Source organism: Carcharodon carcharias, chromosome 13 (genome assembly GCF_017639515.1).
Source record: "Carcharodon carcharias isolate sCarCar2 chromosome 13, sCarCar2.pri, whole genome shotgun sequence".
In the NCBI taxonomy this organism is placed as follows: Eukaryota; Metazoa; Chordata; class Chondrichthyes; order Lamniformes; family Lamnidae; genus Carcharodon; species Carcharodon carcharias.
The window spans coordinates 111,516,438-111,536,814 of NC_054479.1; the positions used below are offsets into that span (position 1 = coordinate 111,516,438).

The 20,377-nt window shown below is 39.9% G+C and overlaps 2 protein-coding genes across 2 annotated transcripts in view; one reads left to right on the forward strand and one right to left on the reverse strand.

Annotated features, from left to right (window-relative positions):
• brd1a (bromodomain containing 1a) overlaps nt 1-13,532 on the reverse strand; it is a 38,806-nt gene extending 25,274 nt beyond the window's left edge. The window contains exons 1-2 of the mRNA XM_041202584.1: nt 13,148-13,532; nt 7,400-8,784 (exon numbers count right to left, since the gene is read on the reverse strand). Coding sequence (XP_041058518.1) covers nt 7,400-8,769 — 1,370 coding nt within the window. The 5' untranslated portion in view covers nt 8,770-8,784; nt 13,148-13,532. The remainder of the gene's footprint in view (nt 1-7,399; nt 8,785-13,147) is intronic.
• The window catches only part of LOC121285782 (cysteine-rich with EGF-like domain protein 2-A), a 68,432-nt gene continuing 60,854 nt past the window's right edge, over nt 12,800-20,377 (forward strand). Inside the window, exon 1 of the mRNA XM_041202588.1 lies at nt 12,800-13,048. The gene's annotated coding sequence lies outside the window, so the exon portion shown is untranslated. The remainder of the gene's footprint in view (nt 13,049-20,377) is intronic.

A 20,377-nucleotide genomic window follows, 5' to 3' on the forward strand; every position in this document is an offset into this window, starting at 1 on the left:
ATTATAACAATCATAAAAATGTCTTTGGAAACTGAAGTCCAAGCAGTGAAGATGCTTTATTTAATCTTGCACAAATTTTCTCTTTGCCCATTATTTTAATTATTTTTAATCAAAGCCAATTCCCTCATATTTTGTACAGAGCAAAACACAGATCCAAGGAAGAATCATAAACATTAACAGATGCTGCCAGACTTGCTGAGTTTTTCCAGCACTTTGCTTATTTCAGATCTCTACTAATCCACAAGCTAAGCTTCCAACCTCAAATCATTACAAAGTCTGCCTACTTCCACTTGAAAATCAATAGCCCGATTTCAATATCAACTCTTCTGCTACTGAAACTCTCATTCATACCTTTGTCCCTTTCCTGGCTTGATTACTCCAATGCATTGCAGCTTGGCCTCCCATCCTCTAAAAACTGCAGCTCATGTAAAACTCTACAGTCCATATTCTATTCCACACTACACACCTCTCCTCCTGTAACATCTTCCTTAATGTCCACTTCAAAACAAGTTTTTGTCAATGCTTAGCATCTTAACACCCCTATGAACCATCGTGATTTTTTTTACATTAAAGGCACTATATAATTGCAAGTTATTATTGCAACTACATACATGTGTATTGCTCTGTTGAACCTTGTCAAAATGATGACAACTGTAGATGGCAAGACTAAATCAACACGCATTTATGCTGCATTGACCAAATGAGTCCTGCTCGTTGATAACATTTTTAAATGGAGGAAGAACCAGTCAAAATGACTACACAGTAATACAGGACTTCTAACTGTTCAATTGTGAAGCTACCAAATTTTGTTGATAAAAGCAGTCAGTGGATAGGAAGCAGCTTCAATGAATATCACAGATCTTGAAAGGGGCATAAGCACGAATTATTAAGAATTTCTGAAAGAAGGACTTGCATTTATAAAGTGCATTTCACCATTTCAGAATATCCCAAAACACTTCAAAGTAAATGAAATACTTTTGAAGTGTACTCACTGTAGGAGTTAAGGTCTTGAGAGACCAACATGACAAATATGCAGAGACCAAGAAGATGGAGTCAGTGTCTAAATACAACCAAAATGCACTGAAAATAAGTTTAAATCATCCTCATAGCTGCAAAACTTCATTTCATATGAGAATGATTCCAGGGTGAGAAACTTCAGTTCTGAAGATAGATTGGAGAAGTTGGGACTCTTTTCCGTGAAGAAGGCCAAGAGGAAATTTGATAGAAGTATTCAAAATCATGAGGGGCCTGGACAGGGTAGACGGGGGAAACCGTTCCCACTCGTGAAAGGATCGAGAAAGAGAGGGCACAAATTTAAAGTAGTTGGCAACTGAAGTAAAAGTGATGTGAGAAAAAAACTTCCACACAGAGTGGTTAGGGACTGGAATGCACTGCCTGGGAGTGTGATGGAGGCAGGTTCAATCAAGGCATTCAAAAGGGAATTAGATGATTATTTGAAAAGAAGCAATCTGCAGGGTCACAGCAAGAAAGCAGGAGAATGGCACTGGTTGAAATGTTAATTCGGAGAGCCAGTGCAGACATGATGGACTGAATGAACTCCTTCAGCACTAACAATTCTGTGATTCTTTGACTCCAGGGGCAGGATTTCTCCCCGTCAGGGGTGAAGTTGAAATGCGGGCACGCACAAGCACGCCTCTGTTCAGTGCCCCCAATTGGGGGCATGCCGCCATTTTATGTGCCAATTAAGACACATCCAGCGTGACGTCCGCACTGAAGCGCTATGCGCTCCCTGTGCGAGCGGGGTGGAATCCCTAAACCTGACAGTGCGCTCTTTCATGCATGCAAAAGAACGCACTCATCTCCCTGAGGCTAAATGCTGCCTCAGGGAGATCGCCTCTAAATTAAAATAAGAGAAAAAAAAATTCCCCTGATATGTCCCCTCATGTGACACTGTCACATGAATTGGGACATGTCCTAACTTTATAAAAAATTTTACTTAAATATTTTAAAACCTACATGAAACTTCATCCCGCCTATGGATGAGGTTTCATGCTTTTTCTGAAGCCCACCAGGGCTCCTGGCCTGCCCGCCAATCTTAAGGTTGGACGGGCAGGTCCATTAATTGTTTCAATTAATTAGCCATTGACAGGTCGGTGGGTGTACAGCTGATTTTGCTGCGCCCTCGCCTACCTGAAAATTTAAATGGGGTGCGGTGACGTCGGGAGTTCTGCCCAATGTCACCATGCGTCATTTTATGCATCAGCGAGCAGGCCCTGACCCCGCTCAGGAAAATCCTACCCCAGGTCTCTGCTGAGCGAGCTGATCCTGGTCAAGGCACAAATACAGATACTGCAATTGGCCTTAACCCCTAGCTAAAAAGGGGAAAAAATTTTCTAAAACTCCTATTCCAGATCATTATTACTTCAGAAATTCTCAGGTGTAGATCAGTTTAATACAGTTTGACAATGATCATATGAACCAAATAGATTGTCAATTCACCCTCGTCTTTTGCTGAATTATTGGAGGGAGACTGTCACTTGTGAAACTGTGCTGCAGTGAAAGTATGTAAATTTGTTCAAGAGAAGGAATAAAAATAGGCATCAAATACTTCTTTAAAAAAGTGCAATGAACTGAACAAATATTTTGTATGCTCAAAACTTGAGATGTAAACAGAAAATGCTAAAAGTTAACGTTTGCAGGGTGATCTTTTGTCAGAACTGTTTTCAGGTCAATGCACTTTTGTTCTGAAACATCAACCTGAAACATTAACTCAATTTCTCTCTCTACAAATCCTGCTTGACCTGAGAATTTCCAGCATTTTCTGTTTTTATCAAAGTACACTGAAATTCAGGAGAACTTTTTCCCTTGCCAAATTTAAAAAAAACATTCATAAGAGTGGAGCTGACCACCTGATGAAAGCATGGATGTGGTCTTAAAAGTAGTGTACTTAGTGTTTTCCCTCTATTTCATATGCAATTGAAGAATTGATCTTTGAAATATTATTGTAATTTTCTTTTTCTAATGATGTATATGAGGATGGTGGGGGGGGGGGGGGGGAGGGGAATGTTTCAATATTTTTTATCCAGCTAATTTTGTTGACCATTACACTAGCCAAACTATCCGATCTCTAATATTTAGTCTGCCCAGATAAATACATACAATAAATAGGCTATTTAGTCACCAATTTTGTCATAATTAAGCTTTGTGCTCAGATGGCACTCAGGTAAGCTTTTCTTTAATGACAGTAATAAAAGATCTCAAAAAAAATAAACTAAACCTAATATAACAGCAATCATGAACCAGATATTCATATTAGAATAACAAAAAAATTGAAGGTTATTTATAGTTGAGTATTGTCTCCCTGACAAGCTGTTAAACTGAGACCCCATCTGTCCACTTGATAGGCGTAAAAGATGCCTCAGCACTATTTGACAAACAGCAGGAGAGTTCTTCATCACAGTGCCCTTGCCAGTATATATTACTTGAGGGATAGATAAACAGATTATCTGATCATGATATCATTGCTGTCTATGGGACTTTTCTGTATAAAAGTTGGCTATGATTCTTACATTACAACAGTGACAGCAATTCTAAAGTATTTAACTAGCTGTAAAGTACTTTGGGATGCCCTGAAGTGAATGGAGCTATAAAAATGCAAGTCTTTTTTTTCTTTAAAATTATAAATACCAGATAAAAGGGAAAAAAATATAGGAAGTCCAGTTAGTCACAAATTAAAGGATTAAGATAGCATGAAAAATCTGCATATTCAAGGCCTGGAATTTCCTGGATCGCTTGTGCTGAAAAAAATGGCAAAATTTATGTCTGTTTCTACCAATTGTAGCTGCGTGAACTTATGCCCAAATTTTTGGAGAATTGCACCACAGGAGCTGAGGCAATCCACAATGTTCTAAACAAGTGAAGAGGGCACTCATTAGAGCTCATATCTCCATCACGCTGTGTTAACCCAAGGTTATCACAATTACACAGCTCTTCCTTGAGGCTCTTCCCTGACTGGTTGATGCTCTGTAACCGCAAAGCTGATAAAATAAATCTTTTTATTAAAAGCATCCATCTCACTGAGGAGACTTCAGGCCAATCCACATCCAACAACCTGCTCTGAAAACTGTACTCTCATTTTGACAGCCATGACAAATTCTACCACAACAACTGAGACAATTCACAACATTCTAAAAAAAGCAGTCAATTCACCTTTTCTCCTCATGTTAATGGATCCTTTAAAAAAAATTCCCGGATCCTGATCTTCAAAAATTAATCAGTTGTTCCTTGGGTCATACTCTGTGTTCCAAGCTTTGTTGAAATCTGTCCATTAGCTTTTTGATACATTGTTTACAAACAGACTAATTGGGGTGAAACATTACCTCCATCTAACCTCACTGGTGAAGGTAACCAGCAGAAATCAAGATAAACAATCAAGGCATGAGGGTGGTGTGGAAGATATGGCATTTTCCTTCTTTAAGCTTCTATATCTTATTAATATAATGAAAATTAAGTTTGAAGTCATCAAACCATACCTTATGCACACTAAGCACAGCATGTTTATAAAACTGCAGCTGTGGAAGCTTTTCTCAAATGTAACAGAGGCACATTCAAAAAAATATATAGAAACTATAGCATAGATTCCAGAAGAAATACATAGGGACGGGATTTATTTGTTAGTGAGCCAAGTGACATTTCAGTAACTCGGAATGGCACAAGTGATCAAGGGCATTCAGATGTATTGTCTTGATTTCAGTTTTAATTATTCGATTGCATAATAAACAGGAAGAAAACACAAGGAATTAGATTCAAGATCTCTGGCATGATACCATTGGGTGGGATTCTATACTTGCATGAACAAAACATTGTGATGTGGATTATGTATTCCTAAAAGTATCAGTGCTTCCCAGTTTATAAAATTCTACACATATAAAAGTGCTGTATGTCACAGTATATGTAGTATACGACATCCCAAGGAGCTTCTCAGAGGTGTATGAAAAAAATAAAAAGGATGTCAAATCAAAGATGATATTGGGAAAGGTGATCAAAGCCTAGACAAAGAGGTGAATTTTAAAAGAGGATATGAAATTAGGGAAGAGACTGAAGGAGCAGATTCTAAAATGTGGACTCTAAGCAGCAAAAGACCCTAAAGGGCGACAATTTTTTGTATACGCCCTTATGTTCACGTTCTTCATTGATTAGCTGCACCTTTATAATATTGATTTCTTGAAAATTGTCTGTAATATTAAGAGTCAAAAACTCATCTATTTTCACTGTACTCTCCATCTTGTCAAAACAGACAACTATCCTTAACTCACCAACTAAGTCGCAGTACAGCGACTTTGTTTTTTTTTGCTGTGCAGCAATCAGGGAGAATATTTCACAGACATTGCATGAGGTATAGGTGGAGTAATCCATATGTTTCTAACAAGTTTTCACCAACATTTTTGCATCTTATCACCCTATATCTTCTGATCTGCAGTGGGTTCTGGTCCACCAAAGCTTTAATTATAAAATTCTTATTGGATTCACTCTCTCCAAGGCATCACACTCCCTGTCTTTGTAACCTCCTTCAGTCATACAAACTTCCTTCAACTTTGCATTCCTCCCAACTTTGGCCTCTTGTGCATTTCCCATTTTCACTCCTGTAGCTCTCATTACAGAAAGACAAGGAATACAGAAAAGAATAGTGATGAGAACATCTTAGAGAGAAAGGAGGGAAGTAACAACATTAGGTGAGAGTAATAGAAAGAATAAAATAGAATGGAGAGAGTCTTGAGTGCAGTGGTGAGAGAGGGGCATTTAACACGCCAGAGAGCAAAGCAGCTCTCTCAGAAAACTTCCAAATTTGCTCAGTCTAGTATAATGACAGCCTCCAACATATACAAACTGCTGTGCAGTGACATATTCCCTTAACGCCCCTCCAGAAAGCACAAAGCTTTCCAGCAGCAGAACCTTGTAGGTCTAAAACAAAAACAGAATTACCTGGAAAAACTCAGCAGGTCTGGCAGCATCGGCGGAGAAGAAAAGAGTTGACGTTTCGAGTCCTCATGACCCTTCGACAGAACTGTCGAAGGGTCATGAGGACTCGAAACGTCAACTCTTTTCTTCTCCGCCGATGCTGCCAGACCTGCTGAGTTTTTCCAGGTAATTCTGTTTTTGTCTTGTAGGTCTAAGCCCGTTTCCGAAACAGAATGGATCTGAACTGTTTGATCCTCCCTGGAGAAATATTACTGTCAACTCGGTGTATTATGAATGACTTCAGAACAGAGGGAAAGAAGACAGTGTTTTAGATTTCATGATCAGGAATAAAGTCAACTAAATATGTTAATCATTTCTTCTATAATAAGTACTCCACTTAAGACATTCCTTCTCTTTCATGCATTAACAATTTCTGTATTGCTCAAGTTATTTTTGTTTACATATGGGCAGTGGATCTCAGGCCTTTCACCTGATATTTTTCTATTCAGTTTCAGATGAAGACTCACAATAAATACAAGATCTCCCATTCATTACACCAGTAATTTGGGGCATAGAGCTCTGTGCAGATTATGTTCATTGGGCTGATATTGCCACTATGTCACCAAGATCTTGTAATAGTTTCTCAATTAGTGAAGGGAAACGAGGGGCTCTCAGAAATGGGCTTAGACCTACAAGGTTCTGCTTCTGGAAAGCTTTGTGCTTTCTGAAGGTGTGTCAAGGGAATATGTCACTGCACTGCAGATTGTGAATGTAAGAGGTTGTCAGTATATTAGGCTGAGCAAAGTTTGGAAGTTTCCTGAGAGAGCTGCTTTGCTCTCTGCACTGTTAAATGCTACTTTCTCTCACTGCTGCACTCAAGACTCTCTCCATTCTACTTTATTCTTTATATAAAATGAGAAGCAGCCTTGGCTAGCAGCATACAGAAACAAGAATGAATCACTGTAGTTCAGGTGCCTTTGAATTACCCACACTCTTCATGTAATCAAGTGTTAGTTGGGGTGAGTTCAGGACAGTGAATGGGTGTGGTGCCAACTGCAGGTGGAGTGTGTATAAAATTCAAGACTGTTGATTTTGTGTGATGGGGGCAGGCAAGATTTAAATGGGACATAGTGCAATTTAAAATCAGAAAACATAATTGAATTGTCCATAAAGTTTATATATTGTATGACTGGTTGTATATCACAGATTCTCTTTTGATAGAGTGCGATTGGCTCAGAAATTATATTAGAGTTCGTCAATTGGCTGAGCAAACAAGGATTGAAAGTGATTTCAGGTTTCCCAATTTGTTTGGCTTAAGAGGCTCTACAACACAAAACAAACACAAGGACATAGAAGAATAATTTTTAGATAAATAGCACATTGTCTTTTTACTTTTCATTAGATTTACTTAATAGGCTGCAGATTTCATCACAAAACCTCAAAATGAAAAACAGGTATTGAAGTTTGTGAAAACACTCACCTGTCAGGCTGAATGCATGGGACCGATACTACAGGCACAGCAGTACATTTTTCAACTAAGAGTTTCCTGGCCTTCTTTGTCTTCTGCCTTGCCTTACATTTTGTTTTAGTTGTTTTGTTAGGTGAATCTCTTCTACATATGCCATTTTTCACTTCAGGTGGCTCATAAATGTGAAGCGGCCTTCTCACGCACCCAGGAGGAGTGTGCACAGCACAGAAAGCAGTCTTTTTCACATTGAATGTTGTTGTTCCATTGGATGCAGTCTCTTTAACAGGCTCCATTTTCATGTACAGACCTGCTTGTTGAGCACAAGTTACATGGAATGCTGTATAGCAATTTGCCTTTTGGCACTGGATGCAAGCACCAAGCCCTTTCTGTTTGCAGAGGTAGCATGTCAATTTCCACCTGGCTGCTGGAATGTTCTTGACACCATCAATAGGCTCTATGAATACAGTGTTAGCAAATCCAACTTCAGGAACCCACAGTGCACAAACAACATGACCCCACTGACCATCATCTGTCTTCTTGAAAGCACCACCTTTATTTGGGCACAAGATACAATCAACAGGTCGAGAAGGGGATTGCAAACAACGACGGCACAACCACTGTCCTTCGGGTATATAAGGAACCCCATAGCATTCCTGATGCACTGCTAAGTTACACATGTCGCAAAACAATATTACATTACTGTTTTGACATTCTCCATCCATGCAAATACAACAAACAGCATCTTCATCAATTAATGACTGCGGATCACCTTGATTAGAATTTTCGAAGTAAGATTCCTTCTCTAGTTTATCCATAAGGAACTCAAACACATTCTGTGAAACTGCACTCAAACCATCACTTTTGCGCCTTTCATTAATCATTTCCAGCCATGCATAATCTTCTTCATCCATATCATACTCAACTTCATTATTGAGCTCCTCTGGGGATTTCTCGATGAGCCTGTAATAAGATGAAGGCCGACGAGGAGCTGATGGTGGTTCATAATCTACTATTCTGAATCTGGGTTCTGGCAATGCATTCACCTGTGTTGGAGCTCCATGTGTACTCTGAATAGTGGCATCCTTCTTTTTCACTTTATTAGATTTGTACCTTTTAGTCTTTACGAAAACAAGAGGACGTTCACTATTTTCCTTGTTGCTGTTACATTCAACAATTTCTTGGGCAGTTAAGTCATCTTCTGAAATGATCTCCAAAGGATCATAAATACTGATCCTGTGTAGCCGGCCATCAATTTCCATTTCAACCATTCGTTGTGCTTGAGCATATGTTAGCATTTCACGGCTTGGTGAATGTTTCAGGCTGCAAGGTGAAGCTGGACGCCTTGCTGTCCCTCGGTGGCACCTTCCTTTCCTTCTCATCATTGATAAGGAAGTTCACTGAAAAATCATTGATCAAGAAGTCAAGTACAGCTATTGACATATTAAAAGTTACAAAACATTACAAAGGCTATCCAGAAGTTAGAATGGATCAAGTAATAAACAAGCCAAATAAGATGCAGTGGGTCAGCTCCACTCGAAAATTCCTGTGGTCCTGCTATTAAATACATCCCGGGTAGTTCTTTGTTTCATGAATATTTTTGATCTACAAGGGCATCAAGGATTATTGGGCAGGGGGTGCAAAAAAAGTAGTTAACACCATAATCAGATCAGCCATGATCCATTGAATGCAGAATAGGCTCGACGGGCTGAATGACTTCCTCTTGCTCCTAATTCTTATATGATGAATCCAGCAACGCCTTTCCATAACGGTCCCCACTTCAATTATTTCTCATTACGAAAACAACCCAAAACTAATCCCACTGCTTTATGCTCTGCCCATGCTCCTTTCAAATATTTAGCCAACTATCCCATAAAATATGTAATAACTGTGTCAACTACTCCTATGGTAAAGCATTTCAAGCTCCAACAACCTTAAGTTAATTTTTTCCACCCTCACCCCTTATTCTCTTGGTAACGATTCTGAATTGATGACCTACCCCTTGTTCCCAACCAAAGATTTTTCCCAAAACTTTTCATAATCTTAAAGAATTCTCATTACCAGTAAGCCTCCTTCTAGCCTTCCTGCTATGAATATCTCCTGGTGTTACGGTAGCTTCCAATCCCTGGTATCATCCTGGTTCAGTCTATGCTGTACACTTTCTATGGCTTTAATGTCCTTTTTACAAAAAAGTGCCAAAAACCTTATGGGTATTCTAACTGGCTTGACCAATGCTTTGTGTAAAGTTTTAATTGTATTAACTCTTGTATTCTGTCACTAATTATAAAAGCTAAAATGCTTTTAAAAAATGCCTTTAGCTACCTGTAAATTCTGAAGTTCTAACATTTACCGATAATAGTTGAAATTATATTCAGTAAGTCTCAAAGTAAATGGTGCTGTTTTGTTTCTTGCACTGTAACATATAAACTTTATAATTCAATACCTGTAGAATTCTATACTAAATGAAAATATTATTGTGACAAAGATAATCAACGTGAATATCCATGTTCCTTTCTGAAATCCACCTAAGATATTCAAAGATAAAAACAAAAAAACTGCGGATGCTGGAAATCCAAAACAAAAACAGAATTACCTGGAAAAAATCAGCAGGTCTGGCAGCATCGGCGGAGGACAAAAGAGTTGACGTTTCGAAGGGTCATGAGGACTCGAAACGTCAACTCTTTTCTTCTCTGCCGATGCTGCCAGACCTGCTGAGTTTTTCCAGGTAATTCTGTTTTTGTTTAAGATGTTCAAAGTCTGAATGAAGTTTGCTCAATTTCTGTACTGATCATCACTAGAATATGTAGCCACAGGACTAGCCTGCATTAACTTCTTAAGTAGCTGGTCTTCATTTACAAGCTGACAGTGGGTATCAGCAGATTCATCAACTGAGCAAGTCATCACCATTAAGCTCAATTCTGTCCTCAACTATAGAATATACATGTACTTCCCAGCAGGGATCACTGGATGATGAATAAAGTGGGAGTCCTCATCAATTTCTTTATTTCTAAACATAGGTATAGGCATACAATAGTCCCCAATTATTGCCCAAGCTGAGATTAACTAACTGATTACAGAGCAAAAATTAAAATTGGAATCTCTGACCAGTAGAACTCACTTTACCAACTGAAACATCAGAGGAACTCCTGGGTACTTTTTCTAAATGAACTTCAGTAATGAAAAAACTGAAGTCTTCGGTTCTCGCTAAAAACTTTGCGCCCTTGTCACCAAATCAAGCCCCTACCTGTCTCAGTCTGAATTAAGCCCGAAACCCTCATCAACATTATAATCCAATACCTGCTCCATCACAAGAACAGCCTACTTCCATCTCTAACATTGCATGCATTCACCCCACTTTAGCCCATTTACAGCCAAAACCATCTTTGTACTTGTCACTGGGCTAATGATAGGATGCGGATAGTAGAGTTCTGGATCAGCTGAATTTTGTGGAGGGGTGTCAGCCAGTAACGCACTAGAATATCAGGACTAGAGAGAGGGCAAAAGGATTGATGAGGATTTTAATTAATGCTAAAACCTTGTGGATGATATTGGTTTTTCGGCACAGTATTCCATATTACTGCATTTGACAAAATATTAAGCTCTGAAAACTATTCAGTACAGTTATGCAACATAGACATAAAATGCTTTAAGATGGACATTACTATAAAGGAAACAGGTAGTCTTATCTTGTCTCATTACCTAGACGCTTTTTAATTTCTATTACCAACCTTATCTTAGCTTCAAAGGAAATGTGTTTACTAAAATAAAACAGCAGGTTTAATGTTAGATGAGAGGAGAGGGGAGAAGAAGCGGAATCTTAACGCTCATGCTCCAGTTAAAGTTTGGATTCCGCTGGTTCCAAAAGTTTTCGCTTAATTATCTGGCACTAAAGAAGGGTTCTAGCAGTTTAACTTTGTGCAGGTCTACATGAAAGACAATTTATTTTAGTTAGAACACTTGGATACCAGCTTTAAAGACACCTAAAAATGACTGCTGCAGGATATTGCCTGCAGTAGCTTGAGCACTGTTCTACTGATTTGAATCTTCAGATGTTTAAGTATTTATTTTTTTTGGAATACAATCCAACCAATGTATTTGGCAGGAAGCCTTTTACAGTTAACTGTAATTCCCTCTAAGGTCACCTGCTGGAATTAGCTAACGTTCAAGGTTTCTTTTATGGATAAACCGAAGCTTTCTCTTACCCTGGGGATTTTTCAAATTGAGCCTGGACTTGGAAAAACACAAAATTACACTGGCAGAATGAGAATCTTTGGTGGCAATGAGAACTTAAAAAAAATTATGTTATGGCACAACTGAGTTGAATTTATCTAAATTCATTCCCCACAGCTCATAAAGCAAGGCCACATTAATGGATGCGTCCATTATTAGAGAAGAAAAATTAGTTTAACTTTACAAACGCTGTTCCTGTAAGTATAATGGAAAAGAACCAGGAGGCCATTTAAAATTAACAAAATAATTTAAAATTATCATGGCATCACAATACCCTGTTTTGCATGTATGTTCCAATCATTACTCAACATAAAGAACTTGAATCAAGGACATGTCTTATGATTAGTCAGGAGTTCTGAGATAAACTAGAAGGTGGGGATGAACAATTTTAAGATTATGTAGTCTTAAATTCTAGAACATAAAGCCAAATAAAGGAATCTGACACCATTGTCATTAAGATTTCAGAAATCAACATTTGACATAATTAATTTGATCTATGTATCAGTACAAGGAATAAAACATGCCTCAATGACAGAAACAGCTCAGAATATATTTTAAAAGCTGTTTCCTTTCAACACCAAGTGTACATGGGTGATATCAGGCTGTCTCCCTTCCAATTGCGCTAAGTTTAACCCTCAACTTGTTGATATAATCTACTGCACTGATGAAAGCATATTTAAAAATCGCGAAATACGTTTCCAAAATAAATAGAACACCATACATATGGCAATACAGTGAAGGATTTCACATTAGAAAAGTCATTCACTACGGCAAATTATATACCCTCCACAAACTGACAGCAATTTGTTTTTAAAGCCCAAGTCACAGTGGCAGTTAACGTGTGGAGATTCTTGGAAAGGGCGGGGTGTTCTCACCGCAGGATTATAATGGGGGGGGGGGGCAGTAGAAGCACAGTCCAATTACAGACAAGTAAAAGTTGGTAGGGAGAAAAGGCCGTTGAGATTGATGGGCCAGTTAAGGAAACAAGCTCCAGCGCATATTTCAATGCGACAGAAAGTTTTGTCAGCAACACAGATGAGGCAGGAAGTGGGTGGAGTGCAGCCACGAAGGGAGTTTTAAATTGGGAAGAGAGAGAGAGGGGCCCAGAGCTGTTACGCATTGGGGGCGGGGGGAGAGAGAGTTGTTATAAACCCGGAAGTGGCTCCCGGCCGGGTGGGGGTGACGTCAGCGCGTCACCTGTTTGAATGGAGCGGCGGCAGCGCGCGGCCCTCAGCCGCGAGAGAGAGGGAACGAGCCGCGGGGCTCGGCCATACCAACACCATCGCCTCACGGCTCCTCCCACCAAAACTACGCGCCATCCATCCCGCCCGCTTTCAGCGGCCCGGCCTCAACTCCCCGACAAACTCAATCTTAGCAAAAGAGAGAAGGAAAAAAAAATAAAATGGCGTCCAACAAAACAAGAAGCAGGAAAAGGTAACAGCGGCTACTCCACTACCCCTCCCTCTTTCCGTCAGCTTAACAGTCACCTCCACCATTCCTCTCATTCGGCGGTGTGCAAAAGGGCAGACTTACCCCCGCCTATTGCTTTTTAGTTCCTCTCCCGGGTGTGTGTATGTGTGTCACCGGACTGAACTGACGCGCCCTGTCTGTGCAGGCCCCAGCTCCGCTCGGCTCTCTCGAGGCCGTTCATCAAACGGACCGAGCGCGCTCCCGAGACGCTGCTCCCGGGCGAATGAAAACACGGCAGCCTCGGCCCCGCGCGCCAGGACCCTCGAGCCCGCCCGCGCGCCGCTTCCTCCTGCTGCTGCTCGCGTTCCACGGCCAACTGTCACGGAACGTGCGAACATTCGACAGCACCAACCTCCCCTTTTCCCTCCCTGGCCTGAATAATTTTCTCTCGCGCTCGTTTGCTGCTCTGTTAGAAGAGGCTCTTTTTGCGCTTCTTCAACAACAATGCACCGTTTCGCTTACACAAGACGTCGGAGGCGTCAACGTCACGCGCCGGCCGGCTGCCGTTGGCTGAGCGGGCTGCCAGGTGGAATGATCGCTCGGCTCTCTTCACCAATTGGCGAACCAGGAAGGGGTTGTGGGGTTCAGGGAGGGAGCGATCGCCAGCTCCTCTCCTCTCCTCTCCCTCTCTCCACCTCCCCAAACCACCTTCTCCCCCCCGGCCCCCCCACCACCACCCGCGCGCGCGCGCGCCAGGAGCGCGCGGATAAACCCTGGGTTTTGGGGGAAACCCCGTTGCCTGGTGTCAGGGAGATCGAGCGGCGACGGCGGCTGCTTTGGTTTTGAGAGGAGGAAAGGGCGGTGCAAGGGTGTTTATAACATAGTGGGGAAAAGGGTTCGCGGTTTTAAATGACTTTATTTTTAAATGGTCTGTATGGGTGTGTACCGAGTGCGGTGCCGATGTCCTGGAGGTCGAGATCTGGTTGTAGCGGAAGTGTGTAATTTGCGTGACTCCCTTTCGGGACCTTTAAACATTACACACACACACACACACACACATACAGTGTGTATGTAGATATATATATATATATATATATTTATATGGCGGCTTTGTATGCAGCCATGAAGCCCTGTCTCTCCAGTTTCCGATAACTGGGCGGTGTTGCGCCCACCCACAGCAGTGCTGGGAGCAGCCTGGCGCAGAGCGGTGCAAATGGGGCGTCTCAGCTCAGTATGTGGGTCAGGGAATCCGGGGAGAGGGATTAACCTGATCCTCTTGTGGCTGCCAGGGACAAGCTAAAGGGGAAAGCTGCTGACTGGAGGAACAAAAAGATCGACGACCGGGGGGAGGGGAGGGGAAAGAGAATCTCATTCCTGATATCGGTTAGCTTCCACCGTCACTCGATGTCTTTATTTTGTTTTTGGAGAACTGGCTGAAGTGGATTGGGCGGATAGAGACTAAAAGGTACGGCGGTAATTGAATAGTGGGAAACATTACAGAAACGAATGAAAAATGTTCAACACAAATGCATTCCATTGGGGGGAAAAAAAACTCAGCAAGAAAGATCCATCTTGGCTTGCTCAGGAATTTTAAGGATAGTGTTAGATTAAATGGAGAGGTTTATAAAGTTGCAAAGAGCAGTGGTAATTTTGAGGACTGGGAGTGTTTTAGAAACCAGCGAAGGACCACCAAAAAGTTGATTAGAATAACAGAGCAAACGAACCAGAATTTTTTTTTAAAAAAGTAAGATCTTATACGAAAAGTAAGTGTACATGAAAAGTGAGAGTAGCTAAACTTTGGTCCCTCAAGCAGGAGAAATTAGGGGGAATGAAGAGATGGTAGAGGCACTGAACAACTTTTTTGGCTTCACAATAGAAGACACAAGTTACATCCTAGAAATAGAGGGTAATCTAGGGGCTAAAAAGAGTGAGGAAATTAGGGTAAATAACATAAGCAGAGAGAAAGAGGAGAAACTTGGGGAGTAAAAATCAAATAATCTTGGACCTGATGTCCTACACTTTGGATAGCTGCAGAGATAGAGGATGGGCTAGCTACAATTTCCAAAATTACTTTGATTCAGGAATGGTCCCATTAGATTGGAAGTTGGCAAATGTAACACCAATTTTCAAGAAAGGACGGGGAGATAAAACAGGGAACTACAGGTCAGTTAGTCTAACAACAGTCATTGGAAAAATGAATCTATGATTAAGGAAATCTTAACATTGCACTTGGAAAAGTCACTTGGTTGTACAGAACTTGAATATTGCTGAAAAGGGAGACATGTTTCCAAAGCTTTTTGTCTTGCACTCATCAGGGCAAACACAATAATGCCAAACTTCAAACAATCACAACAATTTATATGAGAAAAAACAGGGTGCTGATTGGATGGCAAGTTGACTTTGGCCACGGTATTGCCATGGAGAATGTAACTGGTAACTATAGTCTCCCCAAGCTCCTTGGTAATTCAAATAAGGTGCAAGGCTTGAACATATTATTTTCGTTTGCAAAAAGTGGGTCTGTGCATATGAATGAGCCACATTACGAGCTTGACTAATTATCTTAAATTGGTTTTTAGTGTAGCTATCAGCACATTTCAGGATTATTCAGCAAATAATGCCCAATCATAGAATCACACCTAACAGTAAATGCATTTGGTTTTGCAAACATACGCTGGTTGAGTACGCTCTGTACTCTGCTTATTATGAACAACCTAAGGAGCATGTTTGGCTGATCGAATCATTGGGATGTACGGCCTGTATACCTGGCATCGCACCGACACTGAAATTCATATGCAATGTAGCTCAATTGTGTGGTAGGCAGAATCCTGTTAGCGGAAAATACCGGTCTTGTAGTCATTCCATATAGTAGCAGCACAAAACAGCTTGCTTAACCTGTTGTTAAAATTTTTGAAATACTTTGCCTTTCCAGCAAACTTTGAGGTAAACCTGACACATTTCAGGTCCGAAGGTGGCAGCCTTTGACCCATTTACGAATTTGTGCAATATACACCCAACAATTTTTTCTCTTTTTGTTCATGGAATGTGGGTATCTTTGGCTATCCTGATCATCGCTAGACATTGTCCCACAGGATAGGTTTGATGCACTGTATTTCTGCATCAAGCTTACAAAGTGAGCATGTTCCTCCTGAGACCATTTGGATAGTCATGTCTGTGCCTGGTCCTTGAAAAAAACTATCCAATTAGTCCCTTTTCCCCATCAAGTATATATCTGTGCTTTGAAAGTTATTGAATCTGCTTCCACCACCTTTTCAGGCAGTGCATTCCAGATCATAGCTTGCGTTTTTTTTAATTATCCTTATGTTACCTCTGATTCTCCTGCCAATTACATTAAATTAGGTTTCTGACATTGGAAACAAAGTAAGGCGAAAGTATCAAAACTCATGATTTTTAATGATTCTATTAAATTTTCAGCTTCTTTCCATGTAATCTAAGTCCTGCATCCCTGCTACCATTCGAGTAAATTTCCTCTGTACTCAATCTAAAGCTTCCTAACATAGTGCCCAGAACTGAACACAATATTCCAGTTATTGCCTAACCATTCAATTTTATTAAGATATAGCATAAATTCGTGGCTTTTGGGCTGAAATTTTTATGAAGCCAAGGATCTCTGTTGTAAACAGTTCTCAACTTTGCTGCCACCTTTTAAATATTTATGTACCATCCCGTCCAGAAGACAGGAAGAAAAATATAGATATATCTATGTCAACCTGGCTATTCTATAAAATTATTTTGTAATTTTTAAATCAAAGGCTTTTGCCTGACTAGCCAGAGGAATTTCTAAGCTTCAGAAAACAGCAAGGACCTTTTTATTTTTAAAGAGGTGCTAATGCCCTGTGACTGCAGAAAATCAAATTCCAAAGAAATGCACCAGCATCCTTATACATTTCTAAGGCAGAGCTTTGACCATCCGAGATGGTATGCCAGCAAAGGTCAAAAGGGACCCTGATGAATTGTTTGCGACGTAAATCTCAAAATGCTGCAATGCTAACACCAAACACAAAGTCTTCTTTTCAATCATTGAATATCTTCTCTGTTGTACATTCAACTTACTGGAAAAATACCCTATCAGTTTTTCAATTCCATTTTCTCCATCTTGTAACAGTACGGCCCCAATGCCTATATTACTTGCGTCAACAGCCAACTTAAATTATTTGGAGTAATTGCATACTGCCAAGACTGGTGTCATGGTTAATGCGGTTTAAAACTGTCAAATGCCTTCTGACACTCCTGTGTCCATTGAAACCTCTTGTTTGCTTTTAATAGTTCAGTCAGTGGAGCGACCACATTGCTAACATTTGGTACAAATTTCCAGTAAAACCCACTCATGCCCTGAAACCTCAAAAATTTTTGTTTTGTTGTAGACACAGAGAAATCCACAACTGCCTTGACTTTCACATCTCTCGGAGCTACCTTACCATGTCCATTTGGTATGAAAAATGCACCTGTAACATTTCAAGGACTGACAAACAAAGTAACTGTAAGTCTACTTTGATACATAAAATACATAACTTGCACTTTTGCAGATTCACTTTTAGCCAAGTTCACCACCAAAGTAGCTTCTTGTATCTGGGTAAATAATTCTTCCAGGTGTTGTAAATGCTACTCCATGTCTGATTGAAAACTATCAAGTTGTCAATATAAACAGCACAACTGCTCAGACTTGCAGTTACTTTGTCAGTCCTTGAAATGTTACAGGTGCATTTTTCATACCAAATAGCATGACTTTAAACTGATACAGTCCATCTGGCATCATCAAAGCTGATATCTCCTTTCCCTCGCTGATAACAGTACTTGTCAATATTCTTTTAGCGAGTCAAATCTTTCTAATAAATTTTGATTGTCTCGCTTTATCAATACAACCTTCCAACTGTGGTATAGGATATGAATCCGCTTTTGTCACCGCATTCGCCTTTCGATAGTCTACACACAGTCTTTGTGTTCCAATTAGTTTCGGAACCAGCACAATAGGCAAACTCCAGTTACTGCAACTAGACTCAATGATATCATTTTGAAGCATGAATTCAATTTCTTTCTGTACTTGTGATAATTTTGCTGGATTTAATCTATAACGATGTTGCCTTAGTGAAGATGAAACTTCTACAGACACATCATGTATAGTTAAATTTGTCCCCTCCAACTTATTTCCACAAATATCTTTTTCTGACTGCAATAGCTTCTCCAAATCACTTTGACACTTGTCTGGAAGGTAACTCAATATCATGTTTAAATTTCCAAGTACTTCCTCATTATTCCATTTGATTAGAGGAAAATCAATTTCAGAATCCTGCATTTCTACTTCTTTCTCATTATCCACCACCACTAATACCTGTTTTAGAGGTCCTCTTCCCTGTCAAAGTACTTTTTGAGCATATTTACATGACACACCCTCTGGTCCTTTCTTCTATCTGGAGTATTTATTAAATAATTCACTTCACTAATCTTCTTTTCAATCCTGTAAGGCCCACTAAACCTTGCCTTTAATGAATTATCCAATACTGGTAACAGAACTAATACTTTCTCCCCAGCACAAAACTACAAGCTGTAGCTTTCCTGTCAGTTTTCATTTTCATCACTTACTGTGATGTCTTTAAATGTTCCCAAGCTAACTCACGCGCTCTGAAGTTTGATACATAATCCAGAAAAGTAGTTTCTGAATTTTGACACATCAATTTCTCAAGAATCAATTTCAGTGGCTCTCACCTCATGACTATAAACTAGTTCAAAAGGACTGAAACCAGTCGATGCATTAGAGCATCCCTAATAGCAAATAACAAGAATGGAATTCCCCCTACCCCAACCCTGTGGATATTCCTGACTATATGCCTTTTTCATAATTTTTAGAATTTGATGCCATCCTTCCAAAGTCCCTTGTGACTCAGGATGATAAGCTGTTGACTTCCACTGTTTTATTCCCAAACTGTTCATTGCTTTTTTGAGAAGGAGAAAGAAAACAATGTCATGATGATGCAATGTTGTACTCTTGCACCACTAAAATTGATTAAAGGCTAGAGTCGCTGATGTGCAAAGTTATTGATTAAGATTGACAGGCAAAGTCAACACACTAGTAAAGCTGGCTTAATTCTTCTTGATATGTTTGTAAGCATCTTTGCAACATGCCTTTAAGAAGATCATAACATGGAAAATACACAAAAAAGTTGTTTGGCTTGCCACAATGCTGAAATGCTGTACCTGCACGTCAGAAGGCTTACACTATTAATCAACATTTATTGGATCTCACACTTGTGTTGTCCATTCTGGTTGTCTGTTCAGAGTAGCATTGGTGGAGGTGAGAAGTCACGGAGATTTTCCACCTTTCATCTCTGCTGCCCTGCACTTCTGTTGCCTGTGTCATAACAAGATTTTAGTTTGCCAGACCCAAACATATAAAGCTGCTGCAGTAGCATGATATCAAAAGTATGTTTATAAGCAAAGTTACATTCAAAAGGTTGTCTTTTTTATTTTTAAAGCACAACTGCAGACATTACATTTCCTGCCACTTTCTGAGTAAAATACTTAGTGGTCTTTGGTATTTTCTACAGTCATCCTTTTCCATCAGGAGATTTATTAGGAGCACAAGAGGCTTCTATGTGTGTGCATGTATAGTGATAATCCTTTTGGAGATGATTTTATTAGACTTTTTAATGATTTGTTGGGAAAGGATTGGATAATGGGCTTAAGAGAAGTTTGTTTATCACTTGGCACTTTGACCAGCAATAACAGAAGGTACCTTAGGCTGAGATAGACATATTTTTAATCAGTAAGGGAATCAAGGGTTATGGGGAAAAGGCAGGAAAGGGAGTTGAGGATTATCAGACCAGATGATCTCATTGATGGCAGAGCAGACTCGATGGGCCGATTGGCTTACTTCTGTTCCTACGTCTTATGGTCTAAACAGTTGTGACATGAAATTTGAACCCCGATCGGATTGTATTTCTTTAGGTAAACCATATCTTGTAAAAAAAAAAAAGTTTAGTCAACTCTTCCACAATTTTCTTTGTTGTAATAAAGGTATTTCTTCAGGAAACCTGGTAGACACGTCCATTATTATCGATAAGTACTGATTCTTTAAATGCTGGAATTGGAATTAAAGGTGCCAGCTTAATCACTGCTTGTGGTTTCCCAATCAGCTGACATTTGTGACATGTTCTGCAGAACTTGACCAAATCCTTATGCAATCCAGGCCAAAAAAATGTTTTTGTATTTTCACCTGTGTCTTTCTAATTCCTAAATGTTGCCCCATTGGAATTTCATGAGCTATCCTCAGAATCTCATTTCTATATCCAAATGGTAGCACAATCTGATGTACCTCCCTCCAGCTTTCATTTGCTGAAG